At 45.3% G+C, this 19,783-nt stretch overlaps 1 protein-coding gene across 7 annotated transcripts in view; it reads right to left on the bottom strand.

Annotated features, from left to right (window-relative positions):
* plppr2b (phospholipid phosphatase related 2b) overlaps window positions 1-19,783 on the bottom strand; it is a 74,437-nt gene that overhangs the window by 14,871 nt on the left and 39,783 nt on the right. For all 7 annotated transcript variants that reach the window (XM_039772555.1, XM_039772557.1, XM_039772553.1 and 4 more), the window contains one exon: window positions 1,571-1,691. In XM_039772555.1, coding sequence (XP_039628489.1) covers window positions 1,571-1,691 — 121 coding nt within the window. The remainder of the gene's footprint in view (window positions 1-1,570; window positions 1,692-19,783) is intronic.

Raw genomic sequence — 19,783 nt, 5'->3', positions numbered from 1 at the left:
CCCATTTTGGGCCCGTGCAGGCCGAAGCCTGCCTGTGGTGTGTTGGGACTGGTAGCCCGAGGTCAGGCCATAACTGGTCAAGCTAAAGAGGGTCCCTGCCCGCTGTCATTTTGTTTTTGGATGCTGGGTGGATTGTGCCGATACTTCCTAACTGATTTATTCAATTTGGGGTGGGGTTGGGGGGGCTTCTCCTTGACCTTGCTTTCTTCTTCTTCCGATTTTTCACTCTAAAATCTCTCTGTCCGTTTGGAGGGAGAGCAGTCAGATGGGTGACCAGTACACTGGTGAGCACTTCATGATAATATAAAGACCTGCATGTCCTGTCCAAGTCAGTCACTGTGTCACCATCCTCACCTGAACTAATGAACGAAGAGTCAGGGCTTCACCCTGGATTGTCACCACACTTGTTTCCTATTTTACTTTTTAATTTTCTGAAGATCTGAGGCAAATTTGGGTGAAATACCGTGCTTCCCCAAAAGTAACGCCTAGAGCAGTAATTTCTGATGTAGCGCTAATATAATATAAAATAAGACCCACCGCTGTCCTGAGAGCTGCCGTATTCAGCCTAAAGGCTGCCCTGGTTACACTTGACATTGCAACAAACCGGCCATTCAAGGACTACGTGCGAACAGAAGTCAAGGAGTCCACTGAAAACAGAATGGATAGAAATCAGCGGGGAAAGTGCTGGTGAGGTGGTGACTTGGGTGAAGAATTCATGGGATAAAAATCACGGAAAGCTGTGTTGCCGATGCACTACGAGCAGGTTACCTGGACAAGAAGTGTTCATGTAAGGAGAGCAGTATCGCTGCACGTGAGAGATTGGGGGCCATTAATTGTAAAGGAGTTAAGAGTCAAAAGAAATCCAGGAAGGAACTGCAGGTTCACATACGGAGAGTTATGACGATATTCGAGAAGATGATTGTATTTGAATAAATGTAGACGGTAGTTTGTAGAACATGAACACATGTTGATTGTTAAACCCCAGTTAACATAGGAGGGGGTGCCCAAGGCTTTTGGGGGGCACGTTTTTCCTGCTGCGGTGGGCGAGTGTGGAGCAGCTTTCAGCCTCGTTCTTTGTGGTCGGCGTGCGGCTGCGGGCTTTTGTTTCCTGCTGGGGTGGCTGCTGCATTTCCCCTTTTTTTTGGGTGAGGTGCAGCGTTTTTTGGGGGTTCGCGGCTGCACGCTGGCCGGAGACGAGGGTTAAAACTTGGGGCACTACCACCGGAGTGAGCTGTGGAGGGGAGGTGTGCGCTCTGGGGGTCCGTCCAGCGCGATGCTATTGGGGACTCTTTTGGGTGCCCCCTCGTACACTAGTTTGTAGAACATGAATATCGTACTTGTTGATTTGATTGTTGAACAGGCGTTAACGTACCAGAAGTCTGTATCGTATAAATGTACTTTACTTTTTTGAACTTCAATAAAAATAAGCCCTAGTGCATTGTTTGGACATTAAATTAATAGAAGTCTATTTATACAGTATATATGTCTTATTTTCGGTCAAACACAGCAGTTAAATGAACAACAAGCAAACTAGATGTATCTTTAAGTTAAGTTTGGCATGAGAGCTTACCAAGAAATCGCACGATTCTGCGAAGGAGCGGGTTGAAGTAGCAGCAGTCCCCCGTAGTGATGGTCTTCTCTCGTTCGCCGTCTATCTTGAGAATGAAAGCCGTTAATTCTCCTGCCAGGATCTGACAAGAAAAGAAAAAAACAGACAAGAGATTAAAGTGAGGCAGGCAGCTTTCATTGTTCGGGTCGTGTGACACTCGGGGGGAAGGCGCTTTATTCACTCGGCGCTGGCCAGCCTTCATGATCCTGCCTAAGTGAAGCCAGGCTGGCTTGTTTTCAGGAAGTTACAAAGTGCAGCTCATGGGGATAACGCACGAGGACTAGCACAGCGCTGCCCTGGCGCACGTGACGTGACGGAGCTCCAGCTCCTGGCGGTAAGCCTCCACGTCTGTCACCGCCATCAGGCACTCGGAAGAGTAAAGGAAATGAAGCGAGTGCCAAGCAGGGGAGTCCATGCTGCTTCTCCACAGGTTTGCATTTGGCTCTATAGATAGTGAAACAGAAACTGGGGTAAATTAAAGCAATTTAATCCTCAACGTTGGAGACCCATGAAAGTAACTTCATGTTTCATTTCTTTAAATCAGAAGACACGGAGGACATTTTTATATCTCGTGTTGTTCTGTAGATCCATCGCCTGCTTTCTGACGTTGCACTCTTCTACCAAAAATCAGGTGTGCCACTTTATTAGATAGCTCCACCTACTCATTAATGCAAATCACCTGCTTCCCCAAACAGCCAATCATGAGGCTGCAGTTCAATATACAGTGGTTGATAAGAAGTATCTGATCCCCAGCTGAATTTGTCAGTTTGCTCCTTCACATAGAAATGAACAGCCTCTTAATCTTTATGGTAGTTTCATCTTAATGAAGAGAGACAGAATATCAGCCAAAAATCCAGAAAACAACACAATACATCAAAGTTAGAAATTGATTTGCATGTCATTGAGAGAAATGAGGATCTGATCCCCTACAACCCAGACACAATCGTGACTCCCACAGATGGCCAATCAGTCGATCGATCCATCAATTCCAGATACTCCTGATCTCAACTTGTGATGTGTAAAACACACACCTGTCCACAGAATCCAACCTCTCCACCACCAGGGGGCGACACCAACGAGCTGTCAAGGTTTGCCAGTGAACATCAGGGCCTGTACGTGTGCCATCTTGTGAGCGCTGCCAGATTTCCATGCATTACGGTGTAGTGTGTTACCAATGGTGTTCTTGGCGACTGTGGTGGTCCCAACTGCCTTCACATCATTAATAAGCTCCTCCCATGTAGTTCTGGGCTGATCCCTCAGCTTTCTCGTGATCATCCTCACCCCACGAGGCAAGACTTTGCATGGAGCTCCAGACTGAGGTTGACTGATGATCATTTTAGATGTCTTCCATTTCTGAATAATCGCACCAACAGTTGTCACCTCCTTGCTGGTGGTCTTGTAGCCCATTCCACCCTTTTCTCTGACATCCTTTGACGGCTCTTTGGTGTCGCCCCCTGGTGGTGGAGAGGTTAGAAAGGAAGAAGTGGATTCTATGGACAGGTGTGCTTTATACACATCACGAGTGAGATCAGCAGTATCTGTGATTGACTGGCAAGCTAAGGGAGGCAGCATTCGGGCTGGGGAGTACAGGATCACATCCTTATTTCACTCAATGACATGTACATCCATTTTTAACTTACTGTATGTGATGTGTCTCTTCATTAAAATGAAACTACCATAAACATTAAGAGGCTGTTCATCTCTAAGGAGCAAGCTTACAAATTCAGCAGGGGATCAGATGATTATTTCCCCCACTGTATACACACACTGGGACCCCGTGAAGAGGCTCAGTTGTCCTTTGAGCAAAGCTTGGAATCGCTGTTGGATTTACAGGTTGGGGGGCCCCGATGTGCAGACCTTGATTGAGCAGACTTGGCAAGGCTATTGTAACAGAACAAGATTACATTAGTCGATGAATGCAATGTTCAGTTCACATTACTGTAGTAAAACATTTTACAATAATCCAGCAGTTAAGAATTGCCATTATACACACACTCATTAGGACCACCATACTAATCCGGTGTTTGACCTTCAGAACTGCCTTAATTCTACGTGGCATTGATTCAACAAGGTGCTGAAAGCATTCTTTAGAAATGTTGGCCCATATTGATAGGATAGCATCTTGCAGTTGATGGAGATTTGTGGGATGCACATCCAGGGCACGAAGCTCCCGTTCCACCACATCCCAAAGATGCTCTATTGGGTTGAGATCTGGTGACTGTGGGGGCCATTTTAGCACAGTGAACTCATTGTCATGTTCAAGAAACCAATTTGAAATGATTCGAGCTTTGTGACATGGTGCATTATCCTGCTGGAAGTAGCCATCAGAGGAGGGTACATGGTGGTCATGAAGGGATGGGCATGGTCAGAAACAATGCTCAGGTAGCCGATGCCCAATTGGCACTAAGGGGCCTAAAGTGTGCCAAGAAAACATCCCCCACACCATTACACCACCACCAGCAGCCTGCACAGTGGTAACAAGGCATGATGGATCCATGTTCTCATTCTGTTTACTCTACCATTTGAATGTCTCAACAGAAATCGAGACTCATCAGACCAGGCGACATTTTTGCAGTCTTCAACTGTCCAATTTTGGTGAGCTCGTGCAAATTGTAGCCTCTTTTTCCTACTTGTAGTGGAGATGAGTGGTACCCGGTGGGGTCTTCTGCTGTTGTAGCCCATCCGCCTCAAGGTTGTGCATGTTGTGGCTTCACAAATGCTTTGCTGCACACCTCGGTTGTAACGAGTGGTTATTTCAGTCAAAGTTGCTCTTCTATCAGCTTGAATCAGTCGGCCCATTCATTCTCCTCTGACCTCTAGCATCAACAAGGCATTTTCGCCCACACGACTGCCGCATACTGGATGTTTTTCCCTTTTCACACCAGTCTTTGTAAACCCTAGAAATGGTTGTGCGTGAAAATCCCAGTAAGTGAGCAGATTGTGAAATACTCAGAGCGGCCCGTCTGGCACCAACAACCATGCCACGCTCCAAATTGCTTCAATCCCCTTTCTTTGCCATTCTGACATTCAGTTTGGAGATCAGGAGATTGTCTTGACCAGGACCACACCCCTAAATGCATTGAAGCAACTGCCATGTGATTGGTTGATTAGATAATTACATTAATGAGAAATTGAACAGGTGCTCCTAATAATCCTTTAGGCGAGTGTAGGTCACTATACGGTTTGTATTAGTAAGACGAATACAGTAAACTATTAAACTTATAGCATCAATTCCCTTAGATTGAACAATTCTAATCAAAGTAATATCCAAATGATCTTATTGTTAACTAGCCAAAGCAATGCAGAGGTATACATAAAACGGGGAATGGCAATTCAACGGGGCTAAACGCGACTCACGATGGGAGAAAAAGACGCAATCCAGTGAGAAGATGAAACGCTTACCCGAACGCCGTACGTACCCGTGGTCTGTGATGAGACTGCAGTCCGGCTGCTACCCAGCATTGTCCTCCCATCAGCCCCTGTGCACTCCTGCTGTCTGATGGAAACTGTAGTCCTAGCGTTGGCACCATTTTTTTGGTATTGCCCTCGTCCCATTCTAACGCCTATCCCTGATCTGACACCTGGCCTACAGCACCCATGGAAAGTCAGTCTCATTCGCGGGTATCGACTGACGCTTGATGTGCGGAAAAAAAGATTTTAGAGGAAGGCATGCGGCGTCGCAAAATGTGTAAAAAGACTTTCTGAATCCACTGGATGTTCATATTGGAAGCACAGTAGAACTTTGCTGCCTGGTTACTCCAATGCTCTGGCTTCATGTTTCTCCCGAGTTTGCACGCTCTCCTTGTGCCAGTGTGGGGTTCCTCCTGGCATTCTGGTTTCCACTAACAACCCAAATGTGTGAACACTGGATTAACTGGAATTGGCCAGAGTAAGTGAATATGGCCTGTGATGGGCGGGTGTCCCAAACATACCAGGATAGGCTCCAACCCCGCAGTGGCCCTTTAGGCAGCAGAACATGGATGGATGGAGAGCTGAATTCAGCAGCTCAACATGGCAGGCGGTGAGCATGAGCACTGCAGGCCACGAAATGCGTCTGTCAGGATTCGGAGGCCACAAATCACAGACAAGGATTTGCATGTGGTCAGCAGTTTGACCATCAGAAGATTCTTTTCTTTCTTACTCTTTTTCATCCTCCAAACTGTTACCAACAACATTTTCTTTTGCTCAGATTTTGAAATGACCTCTTAGAGCAGCCTGGCACAAATGGAGATGCGTCCATCAATGATTTCAACTTACGGCAAGCAGTTACACTCTGATCCAGGGTCTCCTTCCCACTCCGCCAATCCCCCTCCTTTGGTACTTTGGATATGTAGACTCCAGCAGCCAGTGATAAGACGCCTCACATTTCTTTAGATGATGCGTGGGATTCTTTATTCCAACCGACGCCAACGCTTGGAGGAGCTGATCTATCAAGGAGAGGCTTCAGCGGCATTCACATGCAAATATGGGCCTCCTCTGCATTTGCGTAAGTGTGTGTGTGGGCCTGTGCGGCCATCTCTCTCTCTCAAGAGCTTACGGCTGGCAGAAGAAGAGGAGGAGGAGGATGGATGGAAGCAGGAGGAACGGAAGAAGAAATGGAGGCCAGATGAAAGAGGAAACCTGGCTGGCCCCTGGCTCCACTGTGCAGACCCCTCAGACAACAGAGGAGAATTGTGAGCCGTCGTCGGACGTCTGAGCAAGTAGAGCCACGGGTTGAGGATTCTTGACAAGGGGCAGAATGTGTTGTGCCCACTTGAGGTCATCAGTGGTGCTCATTCAGCGAAACTCCATTTCTAATTATGCAGCACATCTCTGAAACCCGAGGATTCTCTGCACAATATTAAAACAACAAGGCCCGAATGACAACTTGTATCTCACCGATGTAACAGCCCTAGTGGTGCTGATGACAGTCTGGTCTGCCACTTGCTTCCTGAAGCCTATGTCCGGCTCCTTGGTGGGGTTGGCCGACATTGTGGCACCACGACGTCAGATGGCACACCTCTCCTCTGTAAGCCGCCTCATCATCACTGGTGTTTGTTAGGGTCGCTCCCCTAGCTTATGTTTAAATTGCTTTGTTCACTTGTCATTATTGTTCACTGCTTTCCATTATTTTTTTAATAATTATGTTACCTGACAAAGACAGGAAATTAAGAGGATGTTTGGAAATATCTGATATCTCTTGTCTTAAGTGTCCTACTTCTTTCCTTGGTATCCTTGTGTGTCTTGGCCAGCACTTCCTCTCTCTATGGCGTTCCCGTAAAGCCTGCTTCTCTGACTCTGTCCTGTCGAGGTGCCCTGCTCGCCTCCTGTTTGACTACCACCAAGAGTAGAAGGGCCCCGGTGGTGAAAACATCATTTGTATTCTCACGTGAAAGCGATCCTTAGGGTTCCTTCTACGCCTTTCCTCATCGGTATTCTTGCATGTCTGAACTTGTCCTTGCTGACACTTCCTCTCTCGAAGGCGTTCCCATAAATCCTGCTTCTCCGACTGTCATTTCGAGGTGCCCTGCTCTCCTCCTGTTTGAATACCACCAACAGTAGATGGACCCCCATTACCCGCGGTGAAAACAAATACTTACCGCCTCTGATGGCATCTTCTGATGCCATTCCTCCTCGGTATCCTTGTGTGTCTCAAGCTGTCTTTGCTGGCACTTCCCCGCTCAATGGTGTTTCTATAAAGCCTGCTTCTCCGACTCGCCTCCAGTCTGCTTCCTTCTTCCTCTCCTCTGGTCGCCATTACTCGGTGTGAAAGCATCATTTGTATTCTCAAATGCTTCCCGTCCTTGAAGCCGACCCTCAGTGTTCCTCCTACGCCTTTTCTCCTCAGTATACACCGGTGTGTCAACCTCTCTAGCCCAGCACTTCCTGTGTCGATCGCGTTAGGCTGAACAATCAAAGCCTGACACACACACACACACACACACACAGAGGGGACTGGGCGGTCTCGTGGTCTGGAACCCCTACAGATTTTATTTTTTTCTCCAGCCTTTGGAGTTTTTTTCTGTTTTTTCTGTCCACCCTGGCCATCGGACCTTACTCTTATTCTATGTTAATTAATGTTGACTTATGTTTATCTTTTATTGTGTCTTCTATTTTTCTATTCATTTTGTAAAGCACTTTGAGCGACATTTTTTTGTATGAATATGTGCTATATAAATAAATGTTGATTGATTGATTGACACACACACAGGTTGTAGACTTTTATTAAACAGTGCTGCCTTGGTTTGCAACAATAATTCGGTCCGGGACAGTGCTTGTAATCCAAAGCACTTGTATATCAAAGCAAATTTCCCCATAAGAAATAATGAAAACTGAGATGATTTGTTCCTCAACCCAAAAATATTCATATAAAAATGATTAATACAAAAGATAATGTAAAAATACATAAAACAAATTAAGCTGCACTTTACTTTTGAAAAGAATCATGGCTGGAGAGAGGGAGACGAAAGAGAGGAGGAGGAGGGTTAGGGTTAGGGTTAGGGTTACTGTGTAGGACGACTTTCACTCTAACAGATTTGTTGGCTGACTGGAATCTTTTTCTTTCTTTTTTGCGACTTTAACAAGGAAACCTAATGACAGCTGCTTTTGCCTCCTTTTGAGGATTTTGTGGAAATGGGACATTGCATTGTTGTTAAAGTTACTCAAAGTTATTGTCTGCTTTTTCATTTTTATTACTATTTAATTTAATATTGTTTCTTTATACTGCTGCTGGATTATGGGATTAATAAAGTATCTATCTATCTATCTATCTAAACAGGCTCATCACTCGTACAGCTACAGCCTTATTGGATACAAAATAAAAAATGCTTTACACAGTCACAGTCACAGTCACACACACAGTCACAGTGCTATACTAAACAGTATACAAGTGAGGCAGGCTGACTGAGACTGAACGTGGGAGAAGATTACCCACAATTCCACAGTGAGAGAGAGAGAGAGAAGCACCATCGGCTCAGTTGTGATCACGTGACGCTCGGCAGACAAAGCGTATACGTACTACTCGCATTGCAAGACCTCACTTGTTTATCACGTTAACATTTATTACAAATTTTTGCTCGTCTTGTGGAACACTCACAGACCAAGTAACTCGCCATCCAAGGTTTTACTGTATACTGGTCACTTTGGACTGTTCCTTCATTAGTTGAAGGATTATGATACACTATCTAAATGTGTTTTGTAGTTCTTCCACGCTACTTGCATTTTGTGGGCGGCTCCCAAGAGGCGGTGCTACCTGTCCGTTACTGTTAAGGGACCACCGTCCCCCACAAACAGCCCAGAACGCTAAAAGCTGGTTGACAGGTGAAGTCCCGGCGGGTCATTTTCAATGTCCTCTGGTGGAGTTGATTTTGCTTTCCTCTTATTACTCCTGGACGACTTTGTGCTTTTGCTTCTGTATTACGGATTTCATTTATCAACTTGAATTTGGTGTTCATCCCATTGCCTGTTTTTGTGACTCTTTTTACACTCTTTGTATTCTTTTCATTTAATAAATAATTTTATTTATAAAGATTCTCTGAAGGAAGTTAAAGGTTTTCCCACAGTTTTCCCCTTTGCCAAAAAACAGTTTGAACTATTAAGATTTCTTAGTATACATTTAAAATTTGAAGTTCATTTTTAGCCCAGTGTAGGCCAAAGCCAGGCAACGTAGTGGCAGCCAGGCTGCCTTTTTGTGCACTTCCTCTGGACAGGCTGCTGGGACGCAGGCGGATATCTGGGGCACTTACACCACTTTGGTCAATTTATGAGACATGACGGCAGCAGAGAGATCGAGCCTATGGTGGTGGTGTCATCAGCTGCAGCTGTCCTATGTGAACAAAGAGCACACAAGAGAGTTCAGCGTCCTGACACCTGCGTTGAGACTCAGGGTTTAAGTCCGAGTTGTCATCTGTGCTTACAACATGCTGTAAACCTACTGCTTCCTTTCCACCCTCCTCAGTTACTAATTGCATAGCAGAAATCAAATCTTGGTTTTCTTCAAATTTTCTTAAATTGAAATTGTGACAAAGCTGAGGTTCTCCTCATTGGTACAAAATCAATATTCTCCAAAGCTGATCACTTTTCATTTGTTATTGATAATTCCTCCGTCTCCCCTTCCCCACAGGTGTCATCCTTGACAGTAATTTATCTTTTCAGTCCCACATCAATAACATCTCCCGGTCTGCTTATTTTCATCTGCGTATTCGCCCCTCCATCACTCCCCACACCACTGCTATCCTCGTTCATAGCCTCGTCACTTCTCGTCTGGATTATTGCAATTCCCTTTTCTTTGGTCTTTCTCGCAGATCCTTATATATAATTTGATACTCTCCGTATGTGTGCTGTTCGTGTCAATACCTCGACTGAATACAAGTTAGAATCACGCAATGGGACTCTGCTTCTGTAGTTAGAACATAACGTGGCAAACGCGGACGCAGTATTGCATGATTGGCTAAGAAAGTTCGAATGCTTCAGTGACGCCGCTGGACGGCCGAGTATAGTAAGTCGGTGTTGGTTCGAGCAGTAAGTTCGGTTGGTTTTTGGAACGTTGGTTTGGTGGGGCGTACTTTCCAGGACTAACATCTTCGACTGACTTAAACCCTTCGACAGCTCCAGAACCATAAGTAATGTAGAAAGTATCGCCATTTGCTCGGTACGTTGAAATCTATTTTTGGGCAGTTCGGTTTTGGCATCCGTCCTTCTGACATCTATTGGCAAACTGAGTAAGGACGGCCGGGTATTAACAACGGTCATTGTTTAAATTTTAGCTGATCTCAGATCTAAAATGACCACGCCAACATAATTATTACTCCGACTCTGATTAGAGTCGCAAAATACGGTTTGTTTTGAAAATTTGTTTGCCAGAAAAAATCAAATGAGGTGCCCGAAGAGCTGAGTTCACGTCTCGCAGCCCCGTTTAAACAGGAAGCTCTTCATTACATCAGCCGAAAAGGTCTATTTTAAGCACAAATCAGTGCCATGATAACAAAATCATTTCAAGGACTTAAAAAAACAAAGAATTCTTTGCAGAGAAAGTATGGATTTCACAAACAGAGAACTTGTAGCCCGATTTGATTGGGTTGCCAGTCGCTCTCTCTTTATAAGCTCTAAAGAAGAAGGACGTCTCACGCCTGGACAAACTTGTTAAGAAGGCAGGCTCTATTGTAGGAATGAAGCTGGACAGTTTAACATCCGTGGCAGAGCGGCGGGCGCTGAGCAAACTCCTGTCAATCATGAAGAATCCACTGAACGGGATCATCTCCAGGCAGAGGAGCAGCTTCACTGACAGACGTTTGTCACCGTCCGGCTCCACTGACAGACCGAGGAGACCCCACACTATGCGGCTCTTCAGTTCCACCCGAGGCAGTAAACGCTAACATTATTCAAAGTTCTTGTCTGTTTTTACATGCATTTTTATTACTCTTTAATTTAATATTGTTTTTTTGATTTTTGTATCAGTATGATGCTGCTGGATTACATGAATTTCCCCTTGGGATTAATAAAGTTGCCTCGCAGTTAGGAGACCCTTAAGGGTTCGCTTCCCGGGTCCTCCCTGTGTGGAGTTTGCATGTTCTCCCCGTGTCTGCGTGAGTTTCCTCCCACAATCCAAAGACATGCATGTTAGGTGGACTGGTGATTCTAAATTGGCCCTGGTGTGTGCTTGGTGTGTGGGTGTGTTTGTGTGTGTCCTGTGGTGGGTTGGCACCCTGCCCAGGATTGGCTCCAGCAGACCCCCGTGACCCTATTCGGATTCAGCGGGTTAGACAATGGATGGATTAATAAAGTGTCTGTCTGTCTAACTGGTCCAGAATTCAGCTGCCCTCACGCATCATTACTCGAACCCCTCTATTCACCACATCACTCCCGTTTTGCAGCAGCTTCACTGGCTTCCAATTCCCTTCCATATTCAATTCAAAATTCTCCTACTAACTTTTAAGGCTCTCCACAACCTCGTCCCTCCATTTCTGTCTGGCCTCCTCCATGCTGCCATTCCCTCCCGTACCCTTAGATCCTCTTCCTCCATCCACTGGACTGTCCCCTTCGTCCGTCTTGCCACCATGGGGAACTCTGGAAATCACTACCACCTGAGCTTAGAAACACTGAATCATTCGGACTTTCAGATCTAAACTTAAAACTCACTTGTTTAAGACTGCCTTTTGTCTTTGATTACAGTTGCTCTGTCTGATTTGAACTTTTGCTTATAATCTGTGTTTTCTCTGTTGTTTGCTGTCCTTGAGTGTTTAGAAAGGCGCCTACAAATAAATAAAATGTATTATTATTATTATTATTAAATAGTAAAATGAACATCTGACTTGCAGGTCTCCTCAGTTCAACACATAGAACAGGATGTTTCAGTCCCTTAAATAAGCAGATCCCATCTCCGGTCATAGCATGGGGATCATAACGTGAGATTTAAGTGGTTGTGGACACTTCCCAGGGATTATCAGGCGTACACCCACCTTGTTAGACACTTCATTGATTTAAGCCCACTACCTCTACAGAGGTCTCAATGGTGGACCCCTCTCCACATCTGACCACTGTAGACACACACTGATCATTTCAGAGCCCACCTGCCATCACTCCTCTTCGCCAATAACCAGTGGCTGCTTAGCTCAGCTGTCTCTGTAAAACAATACCAACAACAGAACACACACACACACACACACACACACATAAAGAAATAAAGAATTCAATAAAGACTCCACAATATTTACAACATCACTCACACACACACAAATACACACACACACACACACATACACTCATACACTCACACACACACTCACAGACACACAGATATACACACACATTCACACACACACACACACACACACACACACATAAAGAAATAAATAAAGACTCCACAATATTTACAACATCACTCACGACCCGCTCACTCAAGGGCATCGTTCTTGCCACGCTCGTTCCAACAACTAGTAAAATGCAATTATTTTTTTCATTCCAACAAATGGCACACACAACCAACACTGTAACCTCATAAAGAACATTTTAAATGAAAAAGCACCATTGGAGCTAAATGAGTGCCACATTGATGGTCTGACTTGCAGGGGAGTCTCGCATTCTGGGAGGCCAGTGTGCCCACTTTATAGCAGATATTAGAGTTTGTTCTTTAGTCACATGATTTATTCTGGCTACATTAATGACTACAGAGAACTGGAAAGTTTAATGGAGTCAAACAAGATTAGGACTCCCTCTGCTGTTCTTTTTTTAATCTTCCTTTATGAAGTTATAGGGTCCGTTTGTCTGTTGCTTCATTTGCTACTGGATTCTCACTAGCAGTCACTCTTAAAAAGAAAACTGCCAAAGTGGATCTTCACAACAATGTCATAGAGGAGCCATTTTTGGTTCCCAAAAGCACCAAGGAAGTTTCCAGAAAGACCTGTTAATTACTTACATCTCTAATGGATTCCCTAAACGAGAGACTTGTGAAATAGCAATGGGCTCCTTATTTCAAAAGGACTCTTGCTGCACACAAGAACACAGGCTAAGATCGGGCAGTCTTAATCTGTTAGGGTCCTGCCGACTACACTCTAAAGTGCAGTTTTATTAAACTATGGGCCAGGTTGTGATTCACCACTGTATTTAGTGGGAATGAGTCACATACGGTTTGTGAGGTGTCATGCGAGGGGTTGATGGGATGTTTAAGCTATGACAGGGGGAGCCCACCACTGAAAAAATACTCTTAATGAAATATGTGGCAGTACAAAGAAATCACACACCACCCATCTGGTGTCGGACCCAGGCTCAGGGTCCCAAAGGTCAGAGGCCCCCCCAACTCATGAAAACTGAACCAATGGAGCCTCAGAAGTCGAACCCAGGTGGAGTGGTAAGGATTTCAGCCCCCTTAAAGGCCCCATCTGGAGTACTGTGTGCAGTTTTGATTCAAATTATGAAAAAGACATAGCAGCACTAGAGGAGGTCCAGAGAGGAGTAACCGGGCGGGCTCTGGGACTAAATGTTCTGAGCTATAAGGAGAGACAAGGGGTGATCAAGGGGGGACATGACTGAAGTGTTTAAATAAAGTGCAGTGGATCGAGGCTGCTACTCTAAAATGAGGTTAACAAGAACATGGAGACCAGACTGGACTCGACTTGCTAAGGCAGATTTTGCAAAAAAATGTTACAACATGCGGAATAGATGATCAAGTAGTGTGGTGGAGAGCAGGACTTTGGGGACCCTGACAACTCAACCCAATGTTATTTTGGACAATCGAGCTGAATACGATGGACAGGTGCGTTGAGCTGAATGGCCTGTTCTCATCTCAGTTTTCTCCAATGTTCTAAGGTTCAACAACGAACTACGAACAAGGATGACTCAAAGACGTTTGAAGACGCTCCCTCTAATGGCCACAGAGTGAACCGACTCACAATGTGGAATTATTAATGAATTTGCAAGGGGAAAAACAAGACGCAAGCCCCTGTAAAGTAGCACAACCGTCGTGATTATTTTGTATTTGTGTTACATCTGGTAACACATGGTGGGCTGTGTTGGTTGAGTAATTTAATTTAATGGAGATTCATTCATACTGACGGCTGAAACATTCTCGTTTATGGCTCTACAGAATTGCTCAGCCACGCTGGATGTTCAGAGTGCAGTTTGTGAGCATGTCAGCAAAATCCAGCACCGTACCATTCATCAAGCCTTGGCGAGGACAGTCTCCATTTGAGCAAATGAGTGATGGCAGATTATTGGCATCACTTATGAGGAAGGAGGCGGCCGAACGACGACTGCGTTATTTCCCACTTCGTGTGATCGAGGGGCTTTACTGTATTTGCACGCCAAGGCTACACAGGTGACGGGGGTTTTCTCTAATTGCCAGCTTTTCAAGTAAAGCAATGCAGATTATTGGAATGTAAATAACGCTTTTCTCATGTCTGAAATCCTAGAAATGCAAGCGAACATCAACATTTGGTTGAGTAATTGCATTTTCATTCGGCATGTTTGGCTAAGGGGCTTGGGAGAGGGGAGCCTGAGGTCCTGTCAGGCCCGTGGACTTTGGAAGTGTCCCTGGCGTCACCGCTACAGAAGACTTTACTGAAGCATGAAAGCTGATTGCTCTTGGAGAACCCCAAATGCCAGGGTTGGGCGCATCTGTGCCCTGCTACGTTATTTCTTCCTTTTGGCCCTCTCTCTCTGAGATGGCACGCACGTAGTTTGCTGCTTTTTATCTTTTATTTCTAGCGTGAAATTAAAAAAATACAACAAATGACTGGATTACAGTATGAAACCGAAAAATGGCAGAAGATGAAAGCGTTCTGCCACTTTTCAGTATGTCTCGTAAGGGGCATTTATAGTCGCCTGGCATTTTCAGCTGCACCCAGCATGATGGAGTCAAGGTTAAATAGCCTTAGGGTTAGGCGTTGATCATGAGCTTCACTGTCAAACGGTCCTGCAAAATACGGCAAGGAGGGCGATGCTATCACGCTTTAGAGTGTAGGCTGTGTGCCCGCTACACCCGATGCAGTGTTCTGGAAGGCCGGAGCCAAACTCAGCATCATCAGGAGTGAACTCTAGCAAACATACTTTGGGGAGATGGGTGAAAAAATCCATCCCAGTATGCAGAGAACATGCAAGACCCACTTCGACAAGCACCAAGCAGACGAGTCAAAGCAAGAAGGTCACAGCTCTGTTCTTCCTTCACTGCAAACCATAAGCCTTTACCTTACACAGCGCCTTTTTACAGCAGACGCCATACTGAGGCACTTCACAAGTTCTAATGCACTCTGTTGCCATAAGCAGTCAGCGGCCATTTTGTTTGGTCCAACTATCCAGCACCACGTAGGCACCTCTACGACTGGTGGCCCATTTGGACTCAATAGCATCAAGAGTCCTTGAACCTTCCACTCCACCCTCATCCTAAAGGCTCGAGAACTGTGGACTGAGCAGGTCATTTGAATGAAGTGTGCTTTGGGACATTGGCACATTATACAGGAGGACGTTATGGCGACCCTGGGGCATCGGCGGTTGTTTGGGACCAATGTGACCTCATTTAGAACTCCTTTGGCATTAGTTAGAATGGAGCGGTGCCCTATGAACGAGCGTCTGCTGTGAAAGCCTTTAAGAAGAAGGGTGACAGTCTGACTGCTGTGCAAAAGGGAATTTCGGCGCCATAACCAGTTAGGATGTCGCAATCGCATCCCGTCTGCTCATGTGGTTGCAACAATTTAGAAGAAGAAAAAAAAAGAAGTCCCCAGGTGGCGCCAAATCACATGCTGCCCGACAGTCGAGAGCAGCGATTCGACAATTGTTTGGAAGACGCGCGATTTCATGCAACGGGGACATCCCACGGCATCTCACCGGTTGTGATCTTTTTTTTTTTTTTTCCAGTGGGGTCATCTTAAAAGCCGAGTGTACCGCACAAGTCCTGCAGCCATTGCTGGACTGAAAAGGAGGATTGAGGAGGAAATCGCTGGCCTTCGTCTCGATGTGTGACGTCACGCAACGCAGAATTTCCACAACAGGCTGTCAGGATGTGTACAGAGAAATGGACAACACCTTCATGATGTTTTCTTCAAAACATAAAATGAATATTGATAACCATTATTAATTGCATATCCTGTACAGTACATTTCATCACTAAATGTATTCTTTAATGTGTTTAATTTGTGCATTGAACGTCAATTGAAAAGTTCCCGTTTCCCTGCATCACCCTGTACTTTTGAAGAAGGGTAGAGTGTGGCCTTCAAGGGATGGTCCGTGTCAGGTCGGTGCCAACCCTTTAGATATGCTGCGTTCTAATGTGTGCCAAGGACACCTTCCAACACCACAGCACTACCAGCACCAGTCAGGACTACAGAAGTAAAACCCTCGAAATCCCCTCAATGATCTGAGAAATACAGGATCTTTAGAAATCAAATATTTACTGTCCAATAATTTTTCTGTAACAAGAATAAACAATAAGGCAATAAAGGAATTGAAAGCAAACACAACAAAATCCAGGGAAGAGTCAAAACAATCCTGAATCAGAAAGGTGCAAAGCACAGAGAAAACACCGCAACTCCTGAGCGCATCCGCAACGAACCACCAGGAACCGTGGGAGACCCTCCAGATTTATAGGGCGGAGAACAGTTCCTGGCAGTGGTCTCACTACTGGTTTGGAGGGGCTACCCACAAAACACACGGGAGATCTCCAAGGCGTTGAGACATAAACCACAAGCAACGCCAAGTAAACACAAATGAAATGAAAATACGAAAGAAAAAGACGGGGAGGAACCCCTGGGGGGAACGCGACTCCCAGCAGGAAGGCCAAGGACAGGCCACAGCTGAGCAAAGCAGCCTGGGGGGCCGGTTGTACCCGAGCACTTTTATTGGTGAATGACCCAGGACGTATTCTATTGGTCATTGGAATGGCGGCTGAAACAGGAGTGGCCTGCACTCATTGGTCCACAGCAGTGTTGTTCTGACCCAGTCTTGCCCGTCTTAGTGCCTTGCTGACCCATTCCAGGACGTTCACGTGCCGAATCACCACCGACAGTAACGGTGTTGTGTTGGGGTGGCTGTCCTCCTGAAAGTCACAGAAGAGCAATGGCGATCACTTAAATGGCCCGTGGCGACCCATCGCGAGACACTCTGCAAACTGTACATGACCCTTTACCACTGAATACAATGGTGAGTCACAACCCAGAACTTTATGAAACGGTGGTCTCTAATATACCAAAAGAAGTCGGACCAGTATGAGACAAGGGTTACAACACCCCAGGTCTCTCTTCTCCACCTCTCTACGATGAAGAGAACTCTGTCTCAGCAGCCATATTGAGATGGGCACGTGGCCTCTTTCAATACTCCATAAAAAGGACATGGCAAGCTGGACTGAAGAAAAACCGAGCGACACCTGTGGACACGAGATGCACGGCTACTCAGACTATAATGGTATGTCAGTCACACTCATTTTATTTTTGCTTTGGGCATATTACACACAAAACATTCATTTAAAGTGTGACTCTATCCTGCTTGTCCCTGATCACCGAGTGTGAAGCGTATAGCATCCGAGACATTTTTGGTAAAGTCTTCATAATAAAGAATATAAAATGGAGAAAATAGGACCATATAAGACAAAACAGCAAAGGAGCACACACTGCATCTTGCACTTACAGAAAGTCAGATGGCGTGGGGGGTCACATTTAATATTCTGGTTACTGATGAATTAGACGTTTTATTCTGGTTATGAATGATGTGCCACCCTGCTACTTCAAGGAAAGACAAAGACATGATCCTGGAGCCCACCCTGGCAGGAATGAACCCTGAATGGGGTGCCAGTCCATCCCAGGGCAGAGTTTAGTAACATCAGTTGTCAGACATGTTGGATGAAACCTCAAGGAGGAGCCTGCAGACTGTACACAAGCAGCAACAAAGGATGCTGGAACCTTGAGCCCCACACAAGTGGCCACTAACCCCCCCGAAGTCTCCTGCCCACGTGCCTCCGTGCCTGACGCCATGTGATGCACTCAAGCTTTTCTTCTGTCCTCAGCGTTTTAATTCCTTCAACTGCTGTCCAACCTTCAGGGTTCATTCAGTCACACAAAAACTTAGAAAGACAACTGGCGTCCAACAGGCTTTTCTCGTTTTTTTTGGAAATTTCTATACTGCATGACATTTTGGGGTCGCCGCCATTTGTGTTTGGAACTCAAAGAGCAACAAAAATGCAAAAACCTAAAATTGAGGCACACGGAATGTTAAATATTCATAGGTGTAGTTGACCAACATCCTGTTGCTAAATATCGGCGCTTTGTTAGGATTTCTCACCGTCCACGTGACTCTTCAGACATCAGCGGCCGCTGCAGGTGGTGTTCCTTCAGCCCACTTGACGTGATCAAAGAGAAGGCGCAACGTGCAGCTTCAAACAGGATTACTCCACGGGGGCCGCACACCCGGAGCGCTGCATTTACATATGTCTTGTGTTTTGCAAATTTCTGCTTCCTTCTGCGTGAAAGAATTGGCAGCTGGTAAGAAAGCACGCTCTGCTGTGCTGATGTGGGCCTTGTAATGGCAATCGGAATCGGGCAAGATGAACGTTCAAACGAGACACAGGACTGGGAAACAAGAAATATTTACTGTATCAAGTATCAAAGAGCTTCAAGTTACAGTCCGAGTGCGTTTTTAAAGAGGACCCAAAGTCCAGCCAGCTATCACTGAGCTGCTGCATCAAATTCTGAGTCATAGGAGGGCCACAGAGCACTCTGGCATCATTAGATACAAGGCAGGGCACAACGCTGGGCGGGATATAGGGCCCACTCTCACACACACACATACTCATAATGGTCCAGTTAGCCTAACGCTCCATAATGATGGCATGTGGGAGGACAACCAGTTTATACAGAGAAAGACCAGTGCAGGTACAATATGAGAAGAACATGAAAACTAAAACTACACTCCTGGGGACTTGAAACCGGACTCCCGAGAACTCCGAGTGCTGCCCACATGGGATGTGCCTCCAGGAATTATAACTGGCACTGAGCACTGGCAAAGACTGAAGAAAGAAGGCAAAGATGGCACCAGATAGACAGACAGTGAAAGGCGATATCTGATAGATAATTCAAAAGATATGGGAAGGCCCTAACAGATACACATGAAAAACAGTGAAAGGCACTATATACTTACACTGTGTAATGACATTTACTTCTATAAGGATAGATATTAATTTCAGGATAGATAGATAGATAGATAGATAGATAGATAGATAGATAGATAGATAGATAGATAGATAGATAGATAGATAGATAGATAGATAGATAGATAGATAGCGTAGTTGGCAGGATTAGACAGATAGATAAGACTATATAACAGATAGATATGAAAAGTGGTGAAACACACCATTTACTTTCCCAGTATAATGACACCTATTTTTTATTTATTTTTTTAACAAATATGTAGGAGAAATAATTAAATAAGTAAAAAATGTCCAAGTCTATGGCTTCATTAACTTTCTTTTAAAGCTTTTTTAAAAACAAGAAAGAAAGAAACCATAATCGTAATGCACAGATGTGAAAGGCACTATATAACAGATAGATAGATAGTGTGAGATGTGGCCGGCTTGTCATCCCGGCCAATACCCCCAGGCCACCAGATGGAGCCCTCACCTGCAGTATGGAGGTGCCCCGAAGACCAGCAGGGAGTCATGGGACATGTAGTTTTTATACAAGACCCTGCTGGATACCACAGGGGCCGCAAGAGGGAGCT

Source organism: Polypterus senegalus, chromosome 12 (genome assembly GCF_016835505.1).
Source record: "Polypterus senegalus isolate Bchr_013 chromosome 12, ASM1683550v1, whole genome shotgun sequence".
Classification (NCBI taxonomy): Eukaryota; Metazoa; Chordata; class Cladistia; order Polypteriformes; family Polypteridae; genus Polypterus; species Polypterus senegalus.
The sequence above is the reverse complement of the archived record's forward strand: the minus strand, read 5'-3'. Positions and strand labels throughout refer to the sequence as shown.